The 26296-nt window shown below is 41.4% G+C and overlaps 1 protein-coding gene across 1 annotated transcript in view; it reads left to right on the forward strand.

Annotated features, from left to right (window-relative positions):
• Positions 1-25826, forward strand: part of MMP7 (matrix metallopeptidase 7) — a gene marked incomplete at both ends in the record, with an annotated part of 58141 nt that extends 32315 nt beyond the window's left edge. The window contains 2 exons of the mRNA XM_079707859.1: positions 24535-25076; positions 25604-25826. Coding sequence (XP_079563985.1) covers positions 24535-25076; positions 25604-25826 — 765 coding nt within the window. The remainder of the gene's footprint in view (positions 1-24534; positions 25077-25603) is intronic.
• Positions 25827-26296: the final 470 nt, after the last annotated feature.

Genomic DNA, 26296 nt, shown 5'->3' on the forward strand with positions numbered 1-26296 from the left:
GCAATGCTCCATTCCAAAAATCAGGGAAGCCTAAGTCCAAAGATGTCACCTTCAGCTACTCTTCATCCCCATCTCCTGTCCCACCTCATTCATCCAGCCCTTTAGAGGCCTGGGTTCTTCCTTGCACTTGCCAATCTCCTCTCTACCAATATGTGGTAGAGATACAAATACTCACATTGTTCCAATGCATAATCTTATCTGGTTTTGTTTTTCTTCTTTTTCTTTGATTCACTAGAAAGTGAAATGCAAATATTTTTCCTCATCTTTGGTGAAGAAAGCCCTCCCTTCCCTGGAGCAAAGAAGAACATGTTTTTCAAGTTACAGATTTAATGAACTTAAAGTGTATGGTGAAGAAGGAAGAGGGAGGAACTTCCACCCATACTAGAGATTACTTGGCAATGGTGAGGAGAAGAGGTCCATAGGCCTAGAAGCAATAGGAAGCCAGGCTCTGCTCCAAGTCATTACCCCGGGAAGCAGCAAGACTCCAGAAGGAGGTACATGGTTTACCTAGGGAAGCAGAGGCCTAGGCACTAGGTTTCAGAGCTTTGACAAATATTCTAGTATGCTAAATGTGTCAGGGAAACTGCCAAAAGCTGCCCGACTTGACAGGATTGTGCGGACAGAGACAACGGGCAGACCAGCAGTAACTTGGGTGGGAGAGATGACTCATGAGTAAGAAAGGCCTCCAGAACCTTGGTGAAATGAGGGAGCACAGCTGAGGCAGCAATGCAAGGCTGCTAGAATAAGTTGTGTACACCTTCCTCCCAGCCCAGTGGAGTGGCACCTTGGAGTCAAAACTAGGTTGATTCAGGGATCACAAAGAAATGTGATATTTCTTGCACACCAGAAGGTCTTAGATTCAGACCTATTACAATATAGTAGATTCCTACTTGGGGGTGTAAATCCAGTAGCTGAGGGACTGACCCCAGAAGGAGAGATCTCTGTTGACCATTACTTGGTCCCCCTTCCAGACTCATTTTTGCCACACCAACCATGCCTCAGCCTCTGGCACAACACTGCTCACCAGCCTCAGCATCCATCCTCAGTCCTGCCAGGTGTCCAGGGCAAGCCTTCCGTATCTTCTCTCCCACCTTGTCTTGATGTGGTTTATCTCAAGAAAGAGATACCTGTAGGATGGAGAAGTTTCTCTTCCTCAATTTTACTTTCCAAATGTTCACCATCTATCCCCTGGTGACTCTCAAGTCTGTATCTGCAGCCCTGTCCTGACTATAGAATAACAGTTCGTATATGTGACATCCCCTTGGTACCCTACCTAGAACTCAAGTTCCAGATGTTAAAACTAGAACTCATTAGCTTGTGGCACCCTGCCCTTAGATGTCCCTATCTCAGTAATTAGAACTGCCAACCAGTTGCCTTAATCAGAAACCCAAAGTCACCAATTCTTTTTAAATGTTCTTTCTTCTCCATCTTCTCAGGTCCTATTACTTCTGATTTAATTCAGGACTTCATCATCTCCTTCCTGGATTGTTACAACAGCCTCCTAACCCATCAGACTCCAATATACTTTCCACAAAGCCAGATCAATATTTCCAAAACACAAAGTGACTGTCACTCCCCTTTTTAGCATCCTTCAGTGGTACCTCACTATTCTGCTGTCCCATGTCATACAAACTGCGGCCCCTGGCCAAATCCAGCCTGTATCCTCTTTTTGTATAGCCCTCAAGATAAAATGGATTTCACATTTTTAAGTGTTTTAACCAAAAAAAAGAAAAGAAGAATACCCAACAATTGCCATATATAGCCTACAAAGCCTAACATATTATGATCTAGCCTTTACAGAAAAAGTTTACTGCCCCTCTTAAGTTTAAAGGACTCCATTCTGGCCCTGCTCCAACCACTCCCCTCCCCACTCAGGGCCAGGAGTCCCCATCTATCCAAAGGGTCATCCCACTGAGAGCCTGTGTCCTCCTCCCTTCCAGACAACAGTCCTGGAATTCCCAACCCAAACAGCCTGATCCCACTGCCAGGGCTCACTCTTAGGCCTTAGAAGTGGCCAAAGGCAGATATTTTCAAGGAGATGGGACAGAGCCTGGACATGCAAGCTGGGTTGTTCACACATGTGTGTGAGGAGAATTACAGGAGAGAGGGTAAGATGAGAAGGGGACCAGCCAGGAAACTACTTGTGTTTTTGGCCTGGGTCCCACAAGTATAAGGATATTTTAGAATTCCCTAGGTCTGCTCAGGACACTTTTAGAATTCCCTAGCATGATAAGGAAAACTTTTCATGATGTGGTACCCTGCATTCCACACTCAACACAAGCACTAACAAGACTGACTCTTAGTGCACCCTGCTGTTTTACCAAGCTCCCATGGACTTGCCTCCCTTTTGCTGTCCATTCTCCTGGTGGAATCCTCTCAATTTCAAGACTCAACTCCAAGGTCAGCTCCTCAATGAAGCTTTTCCTAGTCTCTCTTCTCTCATCTCTCATCACTTCTCATTTAGTTTTTAGGGCCTCAATGCCCTATACAAATGTCTACCACAGTACTTCTGACACTTTATTCTACCTCATTTCAATGTCTGTTTCCTTCCTGTAGACTGGACCCTCCTTGAGGACAAAGACTTGGTCTAATTTTTTTCTGTAACCCAATCAATATAATGGAGTATCTAATGCATAGTACATACTCAATGATTTTTGAAAGAATGCATGAATAAATCAATATATATGATCAGTTTACCTTACCAAATCTTGGGATCCACCCTCAAAGGGCATAGATACTTGTATAATCCTAAGTTACTATGGTCTCCATCCCATTTTTATCCATGGGGAATTAAAATAAAAACTAGGATCCTATAAGTATCTGCAGTTTTCTACACGCACCATATGTTTATGGCCTCTATGACCTTGTTTTGAGGTCTGGTGAAGTCCTCAACACTTAACACTTACCTCAGGTGTCCCCTCTTCCAGAACACCTTCAAGCTGAGTTTGTCTTCCCCATTGGCGTACTCTTGTTCCATTGCCTATTTCTCATACCAAACTTTCACATTGTTTATGTCTTTCTCCCCAGTAAGATTGAGAGCTCCTTGAAGGCAAGATCTGTCTGTGCATTTTTGCATTTCCAGCACCCAGGGCTACACCTGACACTTAGAAGTTGTTTAATAAATGTGTGTTGACTGATTAATGTTCACACACACAGAGACTTTAGAGACTGTGGAAGTTATCCAGTCCAAAGAAGGAATCCCAGCCACTGTATTCTCTCTGATCAGCCCATCTTTGTTTGAAAACCTCCAGTGACTGCCACGTAAGACTACCCTAACAGAATGTACACCTCACTGGGACAAGAGGTCTTGTGTTTTTTTCACTAGCAAATCCCCAGAACCGAGATCAGTGCCTGGCACATAGTAGATGTTCAACAAATATTGAGCAATGTTTGAATGAATAGTTGAAAAGTTTTTCCTGACACTGAACCCAAATTTGTCTCCTTGTAATTTCCACCCTTTGAACTTGGAATATATGTTTTCCTTCTTCACATGACAAGTTCCACATATTTTTCAGGGAGATCTCATATCTCCCCCACAGTGAACCTCCTCTTCTCCAAGCTCAACAACCTCAGTTCCTTCAACTCTTCCTAATCTGTTCCCAGTCCCTTTGCCATCTCCATGCATGCCCTTATCATCAACATCCTTCTGATACTGAAAAAATAATTAAGAGGAGCTGTGAAAGAGAGGAGTATTAATGTAATTAAAACCCACAGCCCTAGGACCAGTATAACAACTTGAACATTAAAGAGTTCAGAGGATCCCTAGGGGTTAACTAGTTTAAGCTCCTCATTTCACAAATGAAGAAACTGAAGTTAAATTACTCATCAGAGCAAGACCTGCTCCTGGTCCAGTAGCTAATCAGGCGTAGGACCATCTCAACCCCAAGATTAATCATCTTATTCTACTTGAATTCTTAGTTGGATGCTAAACTGAAAAAGCTTAGATTTGCAGAATCTAGCTCTCTGCCAAAGACTATTCTCTCTAGAGATGTGATGAAATTATTTTAAAAAGAAGGCCAAGTTTCCTAATTCTATAAGCAATAATTTACACTTGTTGAAGCCATTTTTCATGAATCACCAGATTCTTGGTAGCCTTTTAAAGACAGAGTTAATAAAATGGTTTATAACTTGTTATAAGAGCTATAAAAATCATTTTATTAAGTTCTTATACAGATTCTTTTCACGATACTTACTTTTTTTTAGTTCAAGAACTAACTGAATCTCAATGTACATTATATGACAGAGGCAAGCCAGCTGAACCACAAGAGGTCCATGTCACACTTTTTTCTTTTACCCCATATCAGGCAAATGTAGAGGAAATTAAATTAAAACCAATTTTTTGGAACAAGAAGGGATCACCCATTCCCACCCCGATTTACCACTTCCTCTTTTCTATTTACCACTTTTTCTTATCCCAGAAAAGAATGAACAAAATTAAGTAAACAAAGTCAAAATTTTAGTAAAGACATTTAAATATTTCAAAGGCATGGGCAGTTACATACATTTTAAGGAATTCTGTCTTAAAATTGATGGAGTAGAATAATTAACAGAGGGATGGTAAGGGTTACTTTTCATTTAGTAGGTACAACGTCTATTTGCAAATAAGCCAATTTGCAGATAATCCAGTTGAAGAGCTGGTTTTCTAACCCATTTTTCTAAAATGGATCTGCCTATTTGTAATTGGAAACTTCCGGGAAAATGGATAATAAACACATAAATTTTACTTTCACGTTAAGTACAAACTTTAGTAGTCAACAATTTGCACAAATTGTTTTGGAGAGAATTTTCCTCTGTGAACTTCCCCCTCAAAGATTTGTAATTTAAAACAGGAAAATGCACAGTGTAGTCCAGTGTCAGAATTGCATCAGAGTATTACCAGGACAAAGTGGTAGATTTTTATCTTGGGAATTGCAGCTAACTACAATAGGTCTTTTCTTTCCCTGTAATCATCCTCACCTTTGATACTTCTATCTACTTCAGTGGTTTTCAAATTGTGGTCTGGCTGCATCAGCAACACCTGGGAACTGATTAGAAATGCAAATTCTCAAGTCCCACCCCAGACCTACTGAATCAGAAACTCTGGGGGGTGAGGCCCAACATTCTGTGTCTTAACTAGTCTGCCAGGTGATTCTGATGCACGTTAAAGTTTGAGGATTGACACTGTATCATAATAGCAGTTCACCACATCCTGTTCCTTTATCTTTCAAATGAAATGTTCTTACCCTTAGACAGGCTCTTGTCACCTTATAGAGTTGAGAAAGAGAAAAGTAGTCACTGACATCTGGGAGCTGATCTGGCACTCACAGCTTAGGTCTTGGTGTAGAACATATTCAGTTTCACAGAACATCATCAGATCAGGCCACTCTGTGATCAAGACAAAAACAAACCCAGTCCGTAATCACATCTGAACACAGACAAAAACAGGAACATGTCCAAACCACAAAAATAACCAAAATATTTTCCATCCTAGCTAATATAAGCGGCCACTGCCTCTTTGCCAATTAAAGTTTAGGCTCTTTTTATTCCTGCCCCTTTCCAATAAGATTTATAAGATACCCAATCATGGAATTGCCCCCACTTCCGGACAGCATCCAATCCCAGACAAAGCCCCATCTCTCAATATTACCTGACACAAGCCCAAATCCTAAAATAAGTCCTTTCTAATTACATAAGCCCTCATTTATCTGTAGTTTCACTTTAGTGGTTTCAGTTACCTGTGGTCAACCTCAGTCTAAAAATATTAAATGGAAAATTTCAAAAATAAACAATTCATAAGTTTTAAATTGTGTGTGGTTCTGAGTAGCAAGATGAAATCTCACACCGTCTGCTCCATCCCACCCACGACGTGAATCCTTCCTTTATCCAGCTATCCTGCCCCTTAGTCACTTAGTACCCAACTTAGTTATCAGATCGACTGGTCATGGTATAACAGTGTTTGTATTCAAGTTACCCTTACTTAACAGTGGTCCCCAAGTTCAAGAGTAGTGATGCTGGCAATTCAGATCTGCCCAAGAGTAGAGGCAAAGTGCTTCCTTTATGTGAAAAGGTGAAAGTTTTCGACATAAGAAAGAAATAGTATGCTGAGGTTGCTAAGATCTACAGTAAGAACAAGTCTTCTATCCATGAAATTGTGAAAAAGGAAAAAAATTCATGCCACTTTTGCTGCTGCACCTCAAACTGAAGAAGTTATAACCACAGTGCATGATAAGTGCTTAGTTAAGATGGAAAAGGCATCTTAAATTTGTACAATAAGATATTTTGAGACAGAGACCACATTCACATAACTTTTATTATAGTATATTGTTATAAGTATTCTATTTTATTATTAGTTACTGTTGTTAATCTCTTACTAGGCCTAATTTATAAATTAAACTTTATCATAGGTATGTATGTTTTTTTTTTAATGTAGTATGTATAGGGTTTAGTACTATCCACAGTTTCAGGCATCCACTGGGAGTCCTGGATCGTATCCCCCGAGGATGGGGGGGATGACTGTTCTTACTAAGATGTTGCAGGGTGTGTAACTCATCTTGCTACAACGAGTAATAATCACCTTTCTCAGGAACAGATGTGTTCCTGTGGTCTTTGACTGGACGGCATTGACATAAGAATTACTGCACAACCTCCTAGTCAGTGGGAACGAGTACCCTTCCATGAACAGTTTGTTCCCAGTCCAACACAAGGTAAAAATTAGGATTTGTTGTTTAGGAACATTGCCAACCATTTGAGAGAGTAATTTTATGTCTGTTGAATCTAAAACTAGAACATTGCTTGTATTTTGTATACCAGTTGTTTAAATTTTATTTTTCTAGTAATTTGTAATTATATCTTACAAATGATCTGCAATAGATTTAAAAAAGAAAAAAAGAAACTGATACTCCATTACAAATTGTTTGAGAGGCATTGTCCTACAGGACTTCTCTAATACTTTTCTTTTTCAACGCTGCTATCACATTAATCTCCTGAAAAGTCTGCTTTCAATATAATGTGCTCCTTCTCAAGCATCTCCAACATTACGATCTCCTCTGTTTTCCAATTGAAGAGAGAGGAAACTAACATATTTTGAGTGTCTACCATATGTTATTAATTGTGCACATTTAAATACACCCAATTCCCAGGAAACAATTCTAAATAAATATTAGCATTCTATTTCAAAACCTATTCCACAAAAAGTACAAGGACTTTTATGGGTGATTTTTTTTTAATTCAAGGAACATATATATCGAATGTTATTTAGACAAGAATAAAACAGGACAGGCTTTCCAATTAATTTTTTAGAAGCCATCATAGTAGAACAAACCTGATCAATATAGCATTTGAAAACTCTAGTGCAATGTCATTAGTAAATATTGATGCACAGGTGCTGTACTAGGCACTTGTGAGAATTTGTTCTTCACTTAACATTTATCAGGTACTTACAAAATGTTGGCACCATTCATTGTCCCTTTGGCAGCCACATTTGTGCCACTTCCCCTTCTTTTGATAATAGGCTTTGTCATCCTTGGCTACAGAAGCTGGTAAGCGACATAAGAGCCAATCAAAATACCTCACCCTTCTGGCCTCAATGATGGATCCATTGGTGTGTTCATTACCCATGTAGAATAAATCAGTTTTCCCCAGAATTGTTCTAACTACAGGTAGCAGAGAAGTTGCCCTTTTTCCTTTGTTGTGAGTCATTAGGACATGGTACAGATTACCAGTAGCGTACTCCCCAGTACACGGAGAAAAATCTATCCAACATGGGGAAAAAAATAAATTCAACATGCAGAGAGACATAGAGATAGAACAAGAATGAGAACAAGAGTGCAAAGGAGAGACTCCTAAAACTGTGGGATTCCCTGGGCCAGGTCATCCCTGAAGCCAGCACGTTCTCATCACTGTCTCGGGCTTGGTTTCATAAAACAAAAAAATTCCTTTTTGGTTTAAGGTAGTTTGAGTTCCTTTTCTGTCACTTGCAACCCAAAAGCCTTCATTAACACAAACCTTCAATAAGTAGCCTGTGTGGTAGAAAGAGAAAGGGCTAAAGATTGAGACAAATATAGTTTTTCCACTTAATAATTATGTGACTATTAGCCTCTCTGAGCTTCATTTGCCTTGTTTGCTATCTGGGAATAAAAAGAGCCCACTCCTAGAGTCAGACTGTAAGCTTTGGAAGGACAGGAAATATGTCTACCTTTCTTGTTATGTCCCTCTCACATGAGGGTCTCATGACCTGATTAATGTGGGAAGGGCCAGGGGAAGGTCAGAGAGACCTTCCTGCTTCTGCCATTTTCTCGGACTCCTTCAACTTAAAGTATTCAATATACCAAGATGTCATATTTTAGGATAGCATGTCCTAAACCCTATCACTTGAAAACCAGAGCTTGGTTTGGCAAATGTTCCCATAGTTAAAGCCAATTCGTTGACCTTTTAGTGTTTCTGCTTTCACTTACTTTTTAGCCTCTAAAATTCCTAACTTCCTCATCCATTTATTGTTTTCTAAATGTCCTTTTATCTTTTATCCAGCATTTTTATTGTGAGAGTCAACCAAGATATCTAGACTGCCATTTTGCCAGAAACGCAAGTCTCTGACTGGTAGTTTTATTTACTATTCCTACGGACTTCCACTGTTTTCATTCAAAAATCTTTCCTTTATTTAGCGTCTTCTATCTTTATTATTGTGGAATATTTTAATGTTTTAGTCTATATGATTTTCCTTCTCATATTTCACGATTAATTTGTCTAAGTTTTCCCAGATGTCTTACAATTTTCTAACCTTTGACTAAAGCAAGTAAGTGGTCAGCAGTATGAGCAATTTTCATAAAATAATCAGTAAAGCAGAGTAGTTAAGAGCATGAGTTCTGGACCCAAACTTCCTGTGCTCAAACACTCATTGCCACTGAGCTGTGAGATCTGTACCTTGAACTTCCTCATGTGTAAAATGCAGGCGACAATAATAGTACCCTCCTGTTAGTATTAAAGAGAAAACCACAGGCCCAAAATGGCATAACTTCTGCTAAAGACCATGATGCCAAACACAGATTTAATACCTAACCCAATTGCAGTTTCAACCTTCCCCAGAAATGTAATCTCAATCATCCAGTCTGGAATTTTCTGGTCAGTATCAAGGAGGTAATCTGCCACAGATTACCTCTCCATTCTCCCCCATCCACAGAGGAATAAGAGGCAATCTACATGATAAAACTCTTGCCCTTCTCTCCCCTCCCCCCAAAAAGATATCCTTTCTTTTCTTTTGCTAATAGCTTCCTCATCCCACACCTCTTCCTCAAGAGTGCCTTTCTGTTTTCTAGATGGGATGCTGCCTGATTTCATGAATCATTCGTTAAGGCCAATTAGATCTTCAAACTTACTGGGCTGAATTTTTTAACATTAGGGACTGAATTAGTTAATATATGTAATGCTCTTAGAACATAGCTTGCCACATAGTGTTATATTTTTATACCATTAAAACTGTAATATGATTAAATTATTAAAGTTAGTGTAACTACCTGGCACCTGTCAGTGACAACGTTTATAAATTAGTAACTTTTTTTCACATAATCCTAGAGGCCTGTGCTTCATTGGCTGCAGAAACCATATAAAAGCCATACCCATACGAAACTTAGAGAAACCAGACCTAAGTGTTTTATATAAAAGAATTAACACTGAACACTTACTGTGCCAGGCATAACAGTAAGGACTTTCTATGAATTATCTCATTTTTTTTCTAACGTCACTGTGACATAGGTAGTATTATTATTCTCATATTACAGTTGAAGGAATGGAAGTTCTGAGAAGATAAAGTATATGATTGGGCCACCCAAGATGGCTGTATCTTGCTTTCTGTACACCCCCTGGTCAACCAGTTCCTGCTTCACCTACACCCTACTCACCTAACTGACTTTCCCTCTTAATTATAGATCCTAATCAGTAAATGCCTACATACTTGCACCTGGTCCCAGCTAGTGATAGTTCAAAACTTTCGATCAAAATATCTCCACTATGATAGCTTATCAAAGGAGCAATGAGAGCGCTCCTCTGCTGGTTTCCCTGGTAACCAGTGAGCCCACCTGATGTCAATTCCTCCTTTGGCTGGTAACCTTCTCTCCCCTGAAGCGAAGACTGCTGCCATGTCCTGCCGGCCATTGGCTGCACACGGCGGGGTGTCACTCCAGGGCCTTATTTCAGACATGTAAGATCCCCCATCCATTAAACCATTGATGTCTCTGTTGCTGACTCTGGTCTCTTCCTTCGGTCTTGAGGCTGGGCAAGTACAGTGCTTGCAGGCCTGCAGGGTGCAGCCCAGCATAAGGGGACTTACTTAGGCTTGTGATGGAGGAAGGCCCAGATTCAAAGTCAGGCTGTCAGACCTCACAGTGAGTATGTTTAACCAAGAAGGGGGCAGCACATCTCTGGAGTCAGCTCACGCTTTCATCCCTTGAATTCATGGGTTTGGTTCCACGTTGCTGTTGTTTTGGCAGCTGGATAGGACATTAAAGACTCCTTTGTCAAATGAATCCTCTCCATTTTACCTAGGAGGAAATTGGGTCTATAAGTTTGTGACTTGGGCTCCACAATTAGAAGTGGCAGAAATGAGGCCTTCTAACACAACACTCTAACACTTATTCATTTACTTCCTTAATCCTGAAGCCAAAGTTTTATTTATTCACACCATCTGAATTCACACCATCTGAGTTATTTGATATGTAAATTATAAATGTAACAATAATAAACTTATTTAGGTGAAAACGTTTTGAACTTGCTGGATTTCTATATTAATAAAACAAATAATACAAAACCAAGCAATCTGAACAAAAGTATCTTCAAAGGAGAAATAGGTTTAATATATTGGATTATAATGCCGCCATCATTAGAGCCACACCATCTTTCTAATATGCTAGAGGGTCATGTGAACCACCTGGTTAGCAAGGAAAAAAATGTTTCAAGCCTCAGTAAAACTTCCTCCTTCCACTGAAGCATACTCATCTTCTGTGAACAGATATAGCAAAATACAATAGAAATAAACTAAGGCTGTCCTGAATGAGAATGGGAATTACCACCTCCCAGACTCAGCTCATCTCACTAGTCCCTTGAGTCTCAGGTACCAGCAGGCCACTTGGCAGCCCCTCCCAGCGAAGTTAGTCCTCATTAACAAGAGTGAAGATCAGGAGATTCTCAAATTAATTCAGGTCTGGACATGCTCTCTCTGAGACTGGGATGCTTATGGTGTTCTAGCTAGCTAAGTGTTTAAGGGCTTCACTTATTCCAGCCTGAAACTTCCACAGGGAAGGGAATTTGCCATGTTCATCTTTGTCTCCCCAGCACCTAGCATGGTCCTAATGCTTAGCGGGTGGGCCATACCTGTCTTTGGAATGTTGTAAAGGTTAGACAAATGAAGGAGTCAATGAGTTAATGGATGTGAGTGAGACTGAAGGTCAGGGACAGGATGGTTCAGTTATGGCATCTTCCTTCTGTGGTCACAGACAAGGTCTGTGTGAAAACAGCGGACGATTTAAGTTCCGCTCAAACTCAACATAAACCAGCAGTGAGATGTGGCTGATAAAAAAAAATTATGATATAACCTTGATATTGAGTTAACAAGAGTATGATACTCAAAGAAAAAAGTTAGTAGGGGATTCTTCACTCCTACGTTCACTTCCCAAGCATTCCAAATGCCATGCTCAAATCCAAAGGAAACTGATCTTTCTTTCCAAGATAGACTCTCACCCTTTTGTCCTGTTTCTTCACATGGTTTTCTTCCACCCAAAAAAATCTTTTCCATCTCATCTTTCATTTCTCCGTTGTCCTTCTTGGAATACTCTGCTGTTCCACAATCCCAAGCCCCATGCTCCCAACTTATCTCTATATCCCCCAAACCACTATTACAATGTTATGGTACTTATCTTTTTTAATCTAATATTTTCACTATTTATGTTCTTGTCTTCTTTATCAAAAGAATCTAAACTGTAAAGCACTGACCAAAGGCAAGGAATTTTCATTTTTATTGTTGTACTTGCCTCCATGTACATTTCACATCCATTAGATCATGATCTTCTAAAGGCCAGTAAGAGACCCATTTGTTTTATTTTATTTCTCTTTAAGTTACACACTGTACCTAGCTCGTTGTTCTGGGCAAAAAACAAATGTTGCTTGTCTGATGGTTGACTCAGGTATAACTACAAGCCACAACAAGAGGAAGCTAACACACTAGTAAGGAACAGAGCATACATACACTGCAAGCCAGGAGCCACGTTTTGAAACCTCTCTTAGTATGCAGACATACAGATCTATTTCCCGATTACATACTTTCATGTGCATAGATCAAACAAGAGTTAAGCAACTAAGGACAAAAACAGATAGTTCACAGGAAAGGAAGTACAAATGGCTAATGAAATAGACAATGATGTGCCATCTTAGTTAATAAAGAGGGAAATGCAAATGGAACAAAATGAGACACCATCATTTGTCTACGATACTGGCAAAAGGCAAAGAGACAGATAATATTCAGTGTCAGCAATGGTGGGAATGTAAATTTTAAAGGCTACTTTACAATACTGATCAAAATTTTTAAAACACACATTCCTTACTAAATAAGCCCACTTTTAAGAATCTACTCTTCAGAATAACTTTTTCCATATTGCCAGGATATTGGCTGAAGAATGCTCACAGTGCCATTAAATTTATATTAGTAGAAATCAGAGATAACCTAAATATGTCAAAAGTGAGATGTTTAAGTAAATTATATTCATCCTCTGATGCTACATGGCCATCACAAAGAATGAACCACATCTATATGTGTAGGTATGGGAAAATGATCACAATATATTGTCAAAAAAAAGCAAGTTGCAAAGCAGTAAATGTAATATAATTTCTTTTTTGTGAGGAAAAAAGACGTGTTCCATGTTTCTGTGTTCATATAAATACACAAATTTCTACATAACTCTATGAGCAAAAACAAAAATAAAAACAAACATACAAACAAAAACAAAGGTCTGGAAAGAAAAATACCCACCTGCTAACTGCGGTTACCCCTAGCGAGGTAAAGCAGGAAGGGCTTTTCCTTTTGTGTATTTCTGTGCATTGTTTAAATTTTCTTGCAACATCAATGTAATACTTTTGACTTTTCTGAAATAAAAAATAAACCCAATTAAAGTAGTTATAAAATATTTGAAGATTCACAAAAGCAGTGATCAAACTTTCAGGAAATGCATGCATGAATTATCTCTTTAAGTATTCTTTAGAACTCTATGCTCACAAAATTATTCACACGTATTTGTGTCAGTTACCAAAACCTGAAACCTTATGTGGTAGCATAAAACAGTCATTCCATGTTTTAGAAGAGGTAAGAAAGGAAAAAAGAGATTTCTTTAACACTGTGTACAAAGAATGTCACCTGTTATCAGTAAACAAAGGATGCTGCAGCCATCAAGCCATCAACCGCAGACACCTCCAAGTGTACACCCTGAGGGAACTCAAGATGGGAAAGAACAGGATACTGGCCCTAAACAGTTAAGGTGCATATCAAAGGAATGATTTTAATGAGCCCAGGCTCTTGCATCTTCCCATACGTAAAGAAGGGCTAAATTCATTAACTTGAGATGTCTGGTTTTCTTTAATTAACAGTAATCTTTTGATGTTCCAACTACCTGGATTTTGCAAAAACTCATATATCCTGGCTACTCCTGTACCTCTTTGGAACAGCTCCTCAGAGCTATCTGAGAGTGTGTTTCCCAGGCTTAAGTCCTCAGTAAGTCTACTGAATAAAACATAATTTTCAACTTTTAGGTTGTGTATTTTTTTTTTTTTTTTAGTTGACAACACTTTTAAGAAATTGACAAACCAAGCAGAGGGCTCTCAGAAATAATTCACCTGATCATTGATTTATGCTAGGGGCCACAAATACAAATGCCAGAGGAGACTGGCAAGTAACACATTAATGAGGCCAGCTGGGAATAAGACAGCAAGGACCAGAGGAACTATTTGGAGAGTGTGTACTGCTTAAAGGGAGCAGCTACTTCACAACTCCAGCTAGGGCTTCCCTGGTGGCGCAGTGGTTGTGAGTCTGCCTGCCGATGCAGGGGACACGGGTTCGTGCCCCGGTCCGGGAAGATCCCATGTGCCATGGAGCGGCTGGGCCTGTGAGCCAGGGCTGCTGAGCCTGCGCGCCTGGAGCCTGTACTCTGCAACGGGAGAGGCCACAACAGTGAGAGGCCCACGTACCACAAAAAAAAAAAAAAGAAAAAACTCCAGCTAAGTGAGAAGATGGATATGGTGTTATCAGATCTTTTAATATTTCAAAGGAAATCAGAAACCAGTTTTTTTTTTTTTTAAAGAAGATGTTGTGGGTAGGAATTTATTAATTAATTTATTTATTTTTGCTGTGTTGCGTCTTCGTTTCTGTGCGAGGGCATTCTCTAGTTGTGGCAAGCGGGGGCCACTCTTCATCACGGTGCACGGGCCTCTCACTATTGCGGCCTCTCTTGTTGCGGAGCACAGGCTCCAGATGCGCAGGCTCAGTAGTTGTGGCTCACAGGCCTAGCTGCTCCACGGCATGTGGGATCCTCCCAGACCAGGGTTCAAACCCGTGTCCCCTGCATTAGCAGGCAGATTCTCAACCACTGCACCACCAGGGAAGCCCAGAAACCAGAATTTTTAATAGCAATACACCCAGGTTTTACATTTTAACAGCCAGTTTCTTAAAATCTTAAATTCCATGTTGGAGGACTTCCCTGGTGGCACAGTGGATAAGACCCTGCACTCCCAATGCAGGGGGCTTGGGTTCGATACCTGGTCAGGGAACTAGATTCCATGTGCATGCTGCAACTAAGAGTTCACATGCTGCAACTAAGGAGCTGGTGAACCGCAACTAAACAGACCACCTGCCTCAACTAGGGAGCCCACATGCCAAAACTAAGGAGCCCAAGTGCCACAACTAAGACCTGGTGCAACCAAATAAATAAATAAATATTTTTTAAAATAAATAAATAAATGCTATGTTGGTAAACATTGCACAAGCCAAACAAAACACATCTCCTAGCTGGATGTGGCCTGCAGCCTCCCATTTGCCATTTTTGGGTTTCACTGTCTCCATAGAGTTCTAGTGGACTAATTCTGACAGACACATCCTTCATCACCCAGATCAGTTCCCTCTTCTTCCATTAACACTTTGGCCATGGTATTATAGAACATTAGAGTTCAAACATATTTTTTTAAATCTCATTAAAATATCAATTTTTTATGGTAACAAAATACATAGAACATAAAATTTGCCATTTTAGCCATTTTTATGTGTACAGTTTGGTGGCGTTAATTACATTCACAATGCTATGCAAATGAAGCAGGAGGGAAGGGGGCAGGGCACAAGCTTTAAAAAACTGACACAGCCATAGGACATGATAAGGACTGGTTAGAACCAACTAGGTCCAAGATGGCAGAAGATTCGACTTCCAGTAGACCTTGAGTCTCATTATATGCTCATTGTAATACATTAACAATATAAATGACACACCCACCAGCGCCATGACAATTCTGAGGCCAACCATAAAAGGTAAAAAAGTGAGCGGTGGGAGATTGGGATTGACATATATACACTAATATGTATAAAATAGATAGCTAGAGGCTTCCCTGGTGGCACAGTGGTTGAGAGTCCGCCTGCCGATGCAGGGGACACAGGTTCGTGCCCCGGTCCGGGAAGATCCCACATGCCGCGGAGCAGCTGGGCCCGTGAGCCATGGCCGCTGAGCCTGCGCGTCCGGAGCCTGTGCTCCGCAACGGGAGAGGCCACAACAGTGAGAGGCCCGCGTACTGAAAAAAAAAAAAAAAAAAAAAAAAAAAAAGATAGCTAATAAGAACCTGCTGTATAAAAAAGTAAATTAAATAAAATCCAAAATTTCAAAAAAAAATAAGAAAAGTGAGTGGTGGCCCAATTCCTGGAAATTCCTGCCCCTTCCCTGAAATAACTGGAATAATCTTCCCATTCATTAGCCTATGAAATTACCCAGTCCATAAAAACTAACCATGCCATATTTTGGGGCATGTTGCCTTCTGAGATGTCCCACACTTTGTCTGTGGAGTATTTTTCTCTCTAAATAAATCCACTTCTTACCTATCACTTTGTTTCTCACTGAATTCTTTTTGCAATGAGACATCAAGAACCTGAGCTTCATTAAGTCCTGAGACCAGATGTGTGATCTCAATTAAAAGATGTGGGTTCAAGTCTCAATCTGGGTTTTGGCTGGGTTTGAGTCCTGGGACATGGGTTCAAGTCCCAGTCTGAGGTGCACAGTTTCATTACCATCACCACCAGCTCTTTCCAAAATTTTTTCATCACCCCAAACAGAAACTCTGTACCCATTAAACAATAACTCCCCACTCCACCCTCCCCCAGTCCCTGGTAACCTCTGATCTATTTTCTGTCTCTATGAATTTACCTATTCAGGGTACCTCACATAAATGGAATCATATAATATTTGTCCTTTTGTGTCTGCCTTATTTCACTTAGCTAAATACTTTTAAGGTTCATCCACGGCACAGCATGTATCAGAACTTCATTCTTGTTTACAACTGAGTAATATTTCATTGTATATTGTGATTCATATTAGGAAATATGTATTTGGTCTTTATTCCCATTACTAGCACAAGAGCTTCTAAAACACTTGGAATTTTCTAAGTGGTGTGAGAAATCAAGGCTTCTTTTGTTATGTTAATGAGGTGATTTTTGGAATGCCCCTAGGTCACCTAAGAATGGATGCTGGATGCCAGGGGAACCAACCCTGTGATTGGAGGTTTGGAACTTTCAGCTCCATCCCCCTGACCTCCAGAGAGGGGAGAGGGGCTAGACGTTGAATCATCAGCAATGTCTATTGATTTAATCAACTGTGAGTATTTAAGGAAGCCTCTGTAAAAACCCAAAAGGACATGGTTTGAACAGTTTCCAGCTTGGTGAACATGTGATTTGAGACACAGTGGTGCACCTGGAGAGGGCATGAAAGCTCAGCACCTTTTCCCCATACCTTGCCCTATGCAGCTCTTCTGTCTAGTTGTTCCTGGGTTATATCCTTTTATAATAAACCCATAATCTAGTACATAAATGGGTTTCCTGAGTTCTGTGAGCCACTCTAGCAAATTGAACCCAAAGAGGGGGTCATGGGAACCTCTGATTTACAGCCAGTTGGTCAGAAGCACAGGTAACAACCTGGACTTGTCATTGGAATGTGAAGCACAGGGTAGCCTTGTAGAACTGAGCCCCTGACCTGTGGAATCTGATGCTATCTCCTGGTAGGAAGTATCAAAATTGAGTTAAATTGCAGGATACCTAACTGGTGTGAAAGCATTGTTTGTTGGGAAACCCCCCTCTGCTGCCACTATGGAACTGTCTTCAGAACCATTTGTATGCATATAGCACATTTTGTTTACCCATTCCTCTGTTAATGGACACGTGGGTTGTTTCTACCTTTTGGATATTGTGAATAATGCTGCTATGAACATTTGTATAAAAATATGTTTGAGTCCATTTTTTATTCTTTTGGGTATATACCTAAGAGTAGAACTTCTGGGTAATATGGTAATTCTGTATTTAACTTTTTGAGGAACTGACAACCTGTTTTCTACATCAGCCACACCATTTTACATTCCTACCAACAATGCATGTAAATCCCTCATTTTTAAGATGAAGAAAGCAAGGGTAAAACTTGTTAGATAGCTTGACCATATACACAGAAAGTCAACTGCAGAGCTGACAACAGAAACCAAGTATCTTGACTCCCAATACAGTCCTCTTTCAAAGGTTAACTCCACTAGGATTTAACTCAGATGACTAGGCAAATGGCAGTATTGTCTACACAAAGAGTGGGTCATTGGAAATAGATCAATTGATATACTGGAAGAAAGAATTTGAATTAAGTTCTGGATTTTGCTCTCCATAATGGAGAGAATTTTGTTTTTCTTCTTCAGGTCTAAGCTCTAAGAGAAGATTAAGTCATACTTGTCTTAAGCCTAGTACCTAATTGTACAATAATCATAGAAACATTTTTGTATCATTATTAGTCTTAACATTCTGAACTAAGGTCTTTTTTTAAAAAAATTCCTTGAAATGCAATAAAGACTTATTTTAGAGGAGTTGGAAAATTCAGAAAAGTGGAAAGGAAAAAGAAAGGGTCACCTAGAGAACTGTCAACCTGAAAAATACTCACTTTTTAGTACTTTTTCCACGCTTGTTGTCCTAAATATGGTGTTTTTGTTTGGTATACATGGTCGAAATTATAGAATCTTAAAGCTTAAGAAAATTATTACATTTCGGGAGTAAGCTTAAAAAACAGAATAAGGAAAAGTAGATATTAAAGTCTAGGAAAGCACCCAACATAGAGTTAGCACTCCTTCCTACCAAGTCTCAGCCCTCACAGTCTTATGACATCCCTTTTGGTGGTATGTTCTTACTTACCTGTCCACATGGAAATGTGTTATTTACCTAAATGTAAAAGCTCCAAGGACATGGCCACACGATGCACTATTTTGTTTCTCCCTCTGTGCCTCATAGAGTGCTACAAATACAGTTGGTACGCAGTAAAGAACTTCTGAATGATTATTACTGATTTCGTACCATCTTCAAGGTTAACACCCCTCAGAGTCTCCAGAAGGGGTAACCCAATTCAGGCCCTGCGGACCCAGTCTTGGCAGGGCTTCACACTCCACAGAATTTGGTTCCATAATCAAAGATAATTTAAAAGTCATTTGAATCTTTACTTCCATTACTTGAATACTATAGGTAATTCAACTTGTAACCCACAGTAGCACTTCTTTTTTTTTTTTTTTTTTTTTTTTTGCGGTACGCGGGCCTCTCACTGCTATGGCCTCTCCTGTTGCGGAGCACAGGCTCCGGACGCACAGGCTCAGCGGCCATGGCTCACGGGCCCAGCCGCTCCGCGGCATGTGGGATCTTCCTGGACAGGGGCATGAACCTGTGTCCCCTACATCGGCAGGCGGACTCCCAACAACTGCGCCACCAGGGAAGCCCAGTAGCACTTCTTAAAACCTCCTTGGCCCCATTCTTTTCACTTCAGTACATTTCAAGTCCACAGCTGACTTAAAGGCCCGTTCTCAAAATCTTCACCAAAAATTCTCTCTCAGCTTCATCCCTTGTGGTTCTTGGTTTTGCTTTTCATCCCCTTTATCTTCTATTTCTTCTTCCTTTCAGCCAAACAATTACAGCCATTTGTATCATCTTGGCATTCATTCTTACTTCTTCAGCTCAGCCCCTCTCTCCTCAGTCTCTGATTCTCTTTCAGGAAAGTTCAGCAATAGAGCAGGCACACTCAGCCCCTCTCTTGGAAGGAGACCCAGGAGTTAGGACTGGGGGAGAAGAAGGCGGAGGAGGTGGGAGAAATCACAAATGCTTATAATGTACTGGCCTTTCTTTTATTCTCATCACGCAATGAAATTCTCATAGATTATTTATTTGGGGTGGGCTACATGAAAGTTCTTTGGAAAAAAATGTGACAAGTTGTAAAGGTAAAATGATGAAATTTTCTTTGAGGATGGAAGTCACGGCCTACCCATCCTCTCCTCTTTGGGGTGTCACCTTGAGGGCATATAATAGGCCTCATAAAAATGGTCTGATCTTTTGATCTTACAAAGCAGAGTCACAGGCCTTCCGACCCTTGAAACTGTAAACATTTACTCTGGAATTAGCTCAGAGGTCTCTCATGGGTATAATGAGACAATTACAAGGTACATCATCTTGTCTCTCACAGAGATAAGTTTTCATTTTTCTCTCTTCTACTTTCTGCATAAATCTGTGTGGAAATTTCTCCTAATTTTGTATTCACCTTTGTGATATCTTATATGCATGTTATCACTGATAATGCTTACCTAATAGTAAAATTACATGCTCTCTCTCTCTTCTATATTGGTACAGAGGGGTCTTTTGTTGGAGTCTTTGTTTTCTTTCCCCAACACTATGATATGGTCCTCCAAACAACAGTTACATCTGTTTAACTAAATTTCTTATTTCATCTCTTCCCCTAGTCCAGTAATACCCAAAGTGCACTACTCCTAGGTGACAGCAGACTTAAGTAACACTTAATACTACTTGACATGGGTCGAGTAGGTACCAACAGATAATCACTGAAACTTTTTGTTCTCCCTGGCTATCTCTGTATGCAGAGACTCAGAAAGACAGAAGGACAGTGGGACGGAGTTCAGAAAGTGTGACTGAATATTCCAGGATAAGGGATGTAGACCTACCACTCATCCAGTTCTCAGGCCACAAACTTAGGATTTTGCCTTAATTTCTCTTTCCCTCAAACACAACATCCAATTGACTCCACACTCAATCCACATCCCCAATCCATTCAGTTCTTCCATTTTCACTACTTCTACCCTAGTTCAAGCCCACCATGCATCAGCCTCTAACTGCACTTCCTGTTTCTACTCTTGTTCCTCTCTATAGCAGCTGGTGTAATCTTTTATAAAAATATAAATCAAAAAATGCCACTGCCTACTCTTTAATGGCTTTTCATCATACTTAAATTAACACCCAACTCACCTGAAAAGCCCCAAACCTCATTTTATACTTCTCTGCTTCAGCCACACTTGCTTTCTTTCTGTTTCCGCCACACACCAAGCTTGGTTAAAATGTACTTTCCCCTGGTTTTCACATGGCTCCTTTTAAGGACTCAGTTTAACTTTTACCTACTTAGAGAGGACTTACCTATTTATTCTAAAGTAACCGCCCAGTTGTTCTCCATCACATTGCTGTGTTTTATCAGCATGACACATTTCTAGTTGTTTCTTGTGTGTATGTATGTTTTCAATTGCTCAAACTTTTGTTGAATGGATAGTAAGCCTTACTCTTCCATTTCCTATATGGGAGATAGGAAATACTGAGCAGGGATCAAAAGTCTAAGAACTTGGGGCTTCCCTGGTGACGCAGCGGTTGAGAGTCTGCCTACCAATGCAGGGGACACGGGTTCGAGCCCTGGTCTGGGAGGATCCTCCATGCTGTGGAGCAACTAGGCCTGTGAGCCACAGCTACTGAGCCTGCGCATCTGGAGCCTGTGCTCCGCAACGAGAGGCCATGACAGTGAGAGGCCCGCGCACCATGATGAAGACTGGCCCCCACTCGCCGCAACTGGAGAAAGCCCTCGCACAGAAACGAAGACCCAAAAGAGAGCCAAAAATAAATAAATAATAAAAAGGTAATGTGAAGTTCTTTAAAAGAAAAAATGTCTAAGAACTTTATTTCAGATTTTTCTTTAACTTCCTCACAATAGCTATTTTATCTATTGTCAGTTTTCTCCATCGTGATTAGCTCTTACTATAGAATGGCATGGGGTCTTGCAACTAACTCCATATGAAGTCTTGAAGAAATAAGAACACCAAAGAATGGGGTAGGTGGCAGTGAATTCAAACAGGAAAGGAAAGTATGCTGAATCCCTATAGCCTCCTATAGAGAAGAAACAAAGAGTCGAAGTAGGAGCTGATAAATAACCTTGGACTAACAACAGAGAGGCCCATGGGACTTCCTAGTGCCCGCCACTGAAACCTCTGAACTCAGATCTCACCTTCCTACTGTCCTCATAGCACAACATAATCCTGCCAGATCCATACTGAAAACTCACCATCACCACCTCTCTCCCAACCAAACCCTTCAGATTCAGACACAACTCTCCAACTCCTTTTTGAGAAGTCATTCCTTAAAACTTTAGTCCACCCAGAACTCTCTTCTCTGACCTCCTTATTTCAAAAGTAAAATCCAGTTGTGGAGCTCATTGGTCTTTCTTTCTTTGTTTATCTTTACCATTACTTGGGGGGTTTTTTTGCTTGTTTTATTTTTATTTTTGCTCTTGTCTTAATCTTAGAATCCTATGTAGCATTGAACACAAGATACCCAGTAAGGTTTTTGGGTTTTTTTTGGGGGGGGGGTTGGATTAATTGAACAGATTCACACTCTAGCTGCAGTTTGTACCCTCAAGGACAAAAAAAAAAAGAAAGAAAAACTAAAAGGAGAGGGAAGAAGAAGGTGTGAGAAAAACGGGGACTCTAAGATACAGGGAAAGGAAGCAGGGGTGCAGAAGAGGGAAAGGACCCAAAAAATCAGCTTTCATTGTGAAGACTTAATCACAGTTTATAACATGTTGTCAATCTGCTAAAATGGAAGTTGACAGGAAATTGGCAGAAACAGGGAAATGGCCACAGGCCACGTTATACTCTTGTGTTAAATCTTTCCACTGCCTTGCCTTATTTGCAGCTACCTCACGGTCTCAAAGCCAGGTAGATTCTGATTTGTTCCTCATGCAAGTATGGATTTATCAACAGACTGATTTATACATAGCTAGAAAGTAATAATCATCTGTGGACATCAAACCGGATGAGCCTTCCTTTATCCCCTCTTTCTTTTTACAAATAAAAACTTACTGTGGGATATAAGTAAGTTTCAGTGCAATAACATGAAATCTCAATATCTCTTGTACAGTCATAACAGAAGTGGTTTCTGCCATTCCTATCCAGAAACTAACTGACTTTGAAACCACTCACTTGGTCTATCAGGTAGATCAGTGTTATTCACTGCTATTTCCTAGCACCTAGCATAGTGCCTGGTACATGTCATGTGTGCAATAAATTTTTGGATACTGATTGGATTAATGAATAAATGATGGTTCCAATCTCTGGTGCACCCTTAGGTGACCTTAAGCCAAAGATACAGACATACGGGAAATACAGGATGGATTTTTAAAAAGGACATAAGTGAGGGAGAAGATTACCAGAGTTTTGCTGCTTTGTTTATCTCCACCTAAAATTCATTCCACGAATAGAAACTGAATGCCTTCTATGTGACAGGAAGTGTGTTATACCCTCAAGTACAAATATAAAGATACAGACCCTGGATTCAATGTGTGCTCTTCCATGACTACATCATAGCCTCTAATCACACTCTGTTTCAGTTACTAGACTGTAACTGTCAATGTATCTGTCTTGCCACTATATTGTAAGCTCTATTAGGACACTGCCCATCACACAGTAAGCACTCAGTAAATAGCTGGTAAAGCATCTGCTTAAAGATGCCTTACCAGCTATTACCAATTTACCAATGGAAATTGTAGCCTACTGGGGGAAAAGACATAATGAACCATATAAAGTCAGGATTCTTAGTTTTGAGAAAGAAGAGCTAACTCTTGCTGATATAGCAGAAAAGGAGCATGTTGAAGATATTGGGTGGCTCTCAGAATTACTGGAGGGTAAAGAGAATCATGGCAGATGCTAGGCCTCCAGGAATAATGCACAAAATCAATGCAGAACTAGTCCAGTGAGGAAACTGTCTCCACTGCAGTTCCCCACCCATGCCACTTCTGCATCGGAAACTCAGTCTTGCAACCACTGAGAAACTGCTGTTGCTGCCAGTGCTGCCAACAAAGTCAGCCACCTCTGCTGCTACTCCTATCAAATGCCAAAGAACCAGAGAGCACCCTTGTTCATTGGTAGCTGAACCAAGGTTGGAAAGACAAGTTGAGCCTGGATTGTGAAATGCTTGAACAAAGGCATAGGCAGTCACCAGAACAATTTATTCCTAAACCAGATTCCCCAATCAAATGAGTAACCAAAAGCTAAATGTGCAGTGCTTGCTTTTTGCCCACGGTGGATGTCAATGAGTATTTGCAAGTTTGGTTGAAACAACAGATGGGAGTCTGCCAATTTAGGACAGACTGCCCCACTTAATCCCTGTGATTAGTCATGTCTATATTGATAGCCTTACCTGAGATCAGAAAGTACTATCTCTCATAACATATTTTTGGGAATACAACTATGATATCGTGGCCCTTATGTCATGAAATCTGGGTCAGTTACCAAGAGAATCAACAACATTTAGATCTGCAACATTTAGAGTGTTGGGAAGGGGGGTGGACTCACCAGGATTTTAAGTGGCCTGGATCCTTTTCAACTGAAGGTTTCCCACCCAAATGAGGACTCAATCTTTGTCGTTCTCTTGCATCAGCCACGGGTTGCTACAGGTCACTTCGGAGTTTCTCAGCAAAAACAAAATGCAATCTGTAGGAGCACTGCAAGTCAAGACAGGTGAGTAGAATTGGCTCCAAGGGCTGAAGAGGAACTTAGCCAAAAACTATACAAAACAGGTTAATCCATCTGAACTGGGACAGCAGACACCAAGGAGGACAGGGACTAGGTTAGACGTATGCAACCTCGGCCTTGCTGGCTATACTTGCCTATGAATAGCTACCAATTCTTCCAAGTCCCCCCGCCACCATCCCCCCCCGCGTCCACTCGGATAATCTCTTTAGGCACGTTGGCTAGCCAGAGAAGCTGGGAACCTGTGGAAGAGGATGAGGTGTTATTTGGGGTATAGAGATCATGGATGTTTTACGTATGCACTTAATGAATTTGTCGAGCCCCTCACCCCCGCCCCATCTTAGGCTGGGTCACTCGGAGGAAAAAAACCCTCTTTCCTGTACCTCCCTTTATGCTGTCCTCGCCTGCGACTTCTCCCTCTCACTCTGAGCCGCACGCAGCCTCCGTGCCTCACCTGAAAACTACTCTTCAAAGGCTTCCTTCCGGGCCCAGCAAAGCCCGGTGTACTCGGTATCGGGAGAGGCAGAGGTGCTCGCTTCTATACAAAAAAACAAAACTGCCCTTTCCGAAAAAACGGAAAACTGCTCGAGCATTCCGAGGCTCGCATGCGCGCCTCACAGCGGGAAACCGCTAGGAGGGTCCGGGTACTTCGAATCGCAAACCCCGCCCCCGCGTGTAGGCCCCGCCCCGCCGCCTCAGCCCCGCCCCGTCCCGCCGCCGGGGCAGGCACGCGACGCCCTCTCCGGGCCGGGCTCCCGCGCCCTATTTGGTCTTTGGGGGGCAGGCGGTGGGAGGCGAGGCGTGCGCGGCGGAAGGGGACGCGGGGCGGGCTCGGGTGCGCCAAGGCACAGCTCTAACCAGCGCGGCCGCCACCTCCTCGGGAACCCACGAGGCCTCCGCGTCCTGCCTCGGAACAATGGGACTCGGCTCGCGAGGTATCTTGGCTGTGCTGGCCCTGGGAGTCGTGGTGGGGATAGCGCTGCTGAAGATCATCGCCGACAGCACAGACCCGGAGGGTAAGTGGCTGCGGGGGTCGCCAGCCCCGGCTCCGGGAGGAGTCGCGCTGCCCATCGGGAGTTTACAAGTTGGATCTGGTTGTGCAGAAAGTTCTGCAAGTCTTAGGCCGAACGCACGGGGCAGACCTAGAGGTGACCTGATGGCCCCATGAGGGGGAAAACTGAGACTTGGGCCAGTCCCCCCCCTGCCCCAAGGCCGCCTGCTTAAGAAATGGTCCAGTCCTTCCCCTCAGTTTTTCTGCAAGCAGCGGACGCAGGCCTGGAGGAGTGCGTATAACCTGTTGAGTTACCGAAGGATGGGCCTTCAGCAGGGGTTCAACTCAGTTGTTACAGTCTTTCCCCGAAGTTAATGTTTTCCTGGGAGGTTAGAGATTATCTAAGCCTTCCTTTTGTAAACGATTAGATGGATTGAAAAATATGTCTACCGATTCTTGAGCAAACATGTCTACCAGTTAGTTGCGGAACCTTTTAGGCGTTTTCCGGCGTTTCATCGCCTAATTGTGTAATTTCAAACCAATTATTTATAGTCTTAAGAACCCCAGACGCTTTGGGGCTAGTGTAGCTGGTTGGGAGCTTTTGGGGTGCGGACAGCTCTCCCGGGCGCAGGTGATGCTTGTGCTTCTGTGGATGGGCGCTCCCGGCCCCTCGTGTACCGTAAACACCGGCCGAGGCGGGCCGAGGCGCATATCAGCTGTGCAGCCTTACGATCACAGCTGCACTATTGTTAGGAGTCCACGGCGTCGTCAGTAAAATCATAACAAAATGATTTTGACATTTCTCTTCTGGGGGAAGTGAAGGTGTCCCTTTAGGCCCTTGGCCTTTTGGGGACTTTTTGGATAAAGTCGTGAAAACTGATTTGCTGTGTAAATTCTGTTTTCTCTTTGTCAACTCTTGTAGAGGTCAGGTCACTGATTAATGGTCAGTAAACTAGAATAAGTTAGTTTAAATGACCCAAGTTTTTCCTGGTTTTAAATTCTATCCACTGTATATTACATTAGTTTTATCCAGCAGTTTGCAAAACCAGACGGTTCAGGCACAACACCTGCTTTTGCCGGAATAATCTGGGTGACTTAGACAATAACAGTTTTCGTTTGTTTCGCTGAATTTTTTCGTTTGCTGAATTGCACATGTGACAGACTGGCTTTGTAGAGCTAATTTTGAGATCATTTCAGCAAAGAATGATCAGTAAAATCATGTCCATCATATTTTCAATATTATGA

The sequence above is a fragment of the Hyperoodon ampullatus genome (assembly GCF_949752795.1).
Source record: "Hyperoodon ampullatus genome assembly, chromosome: 7".
Lineage (NCBI taxonomy): Eukaryota > Metazoa > Chordata > Mammalia > Artiodactyla > Ziphiidae > Hyperoodon > Hyperoodon ampullatus.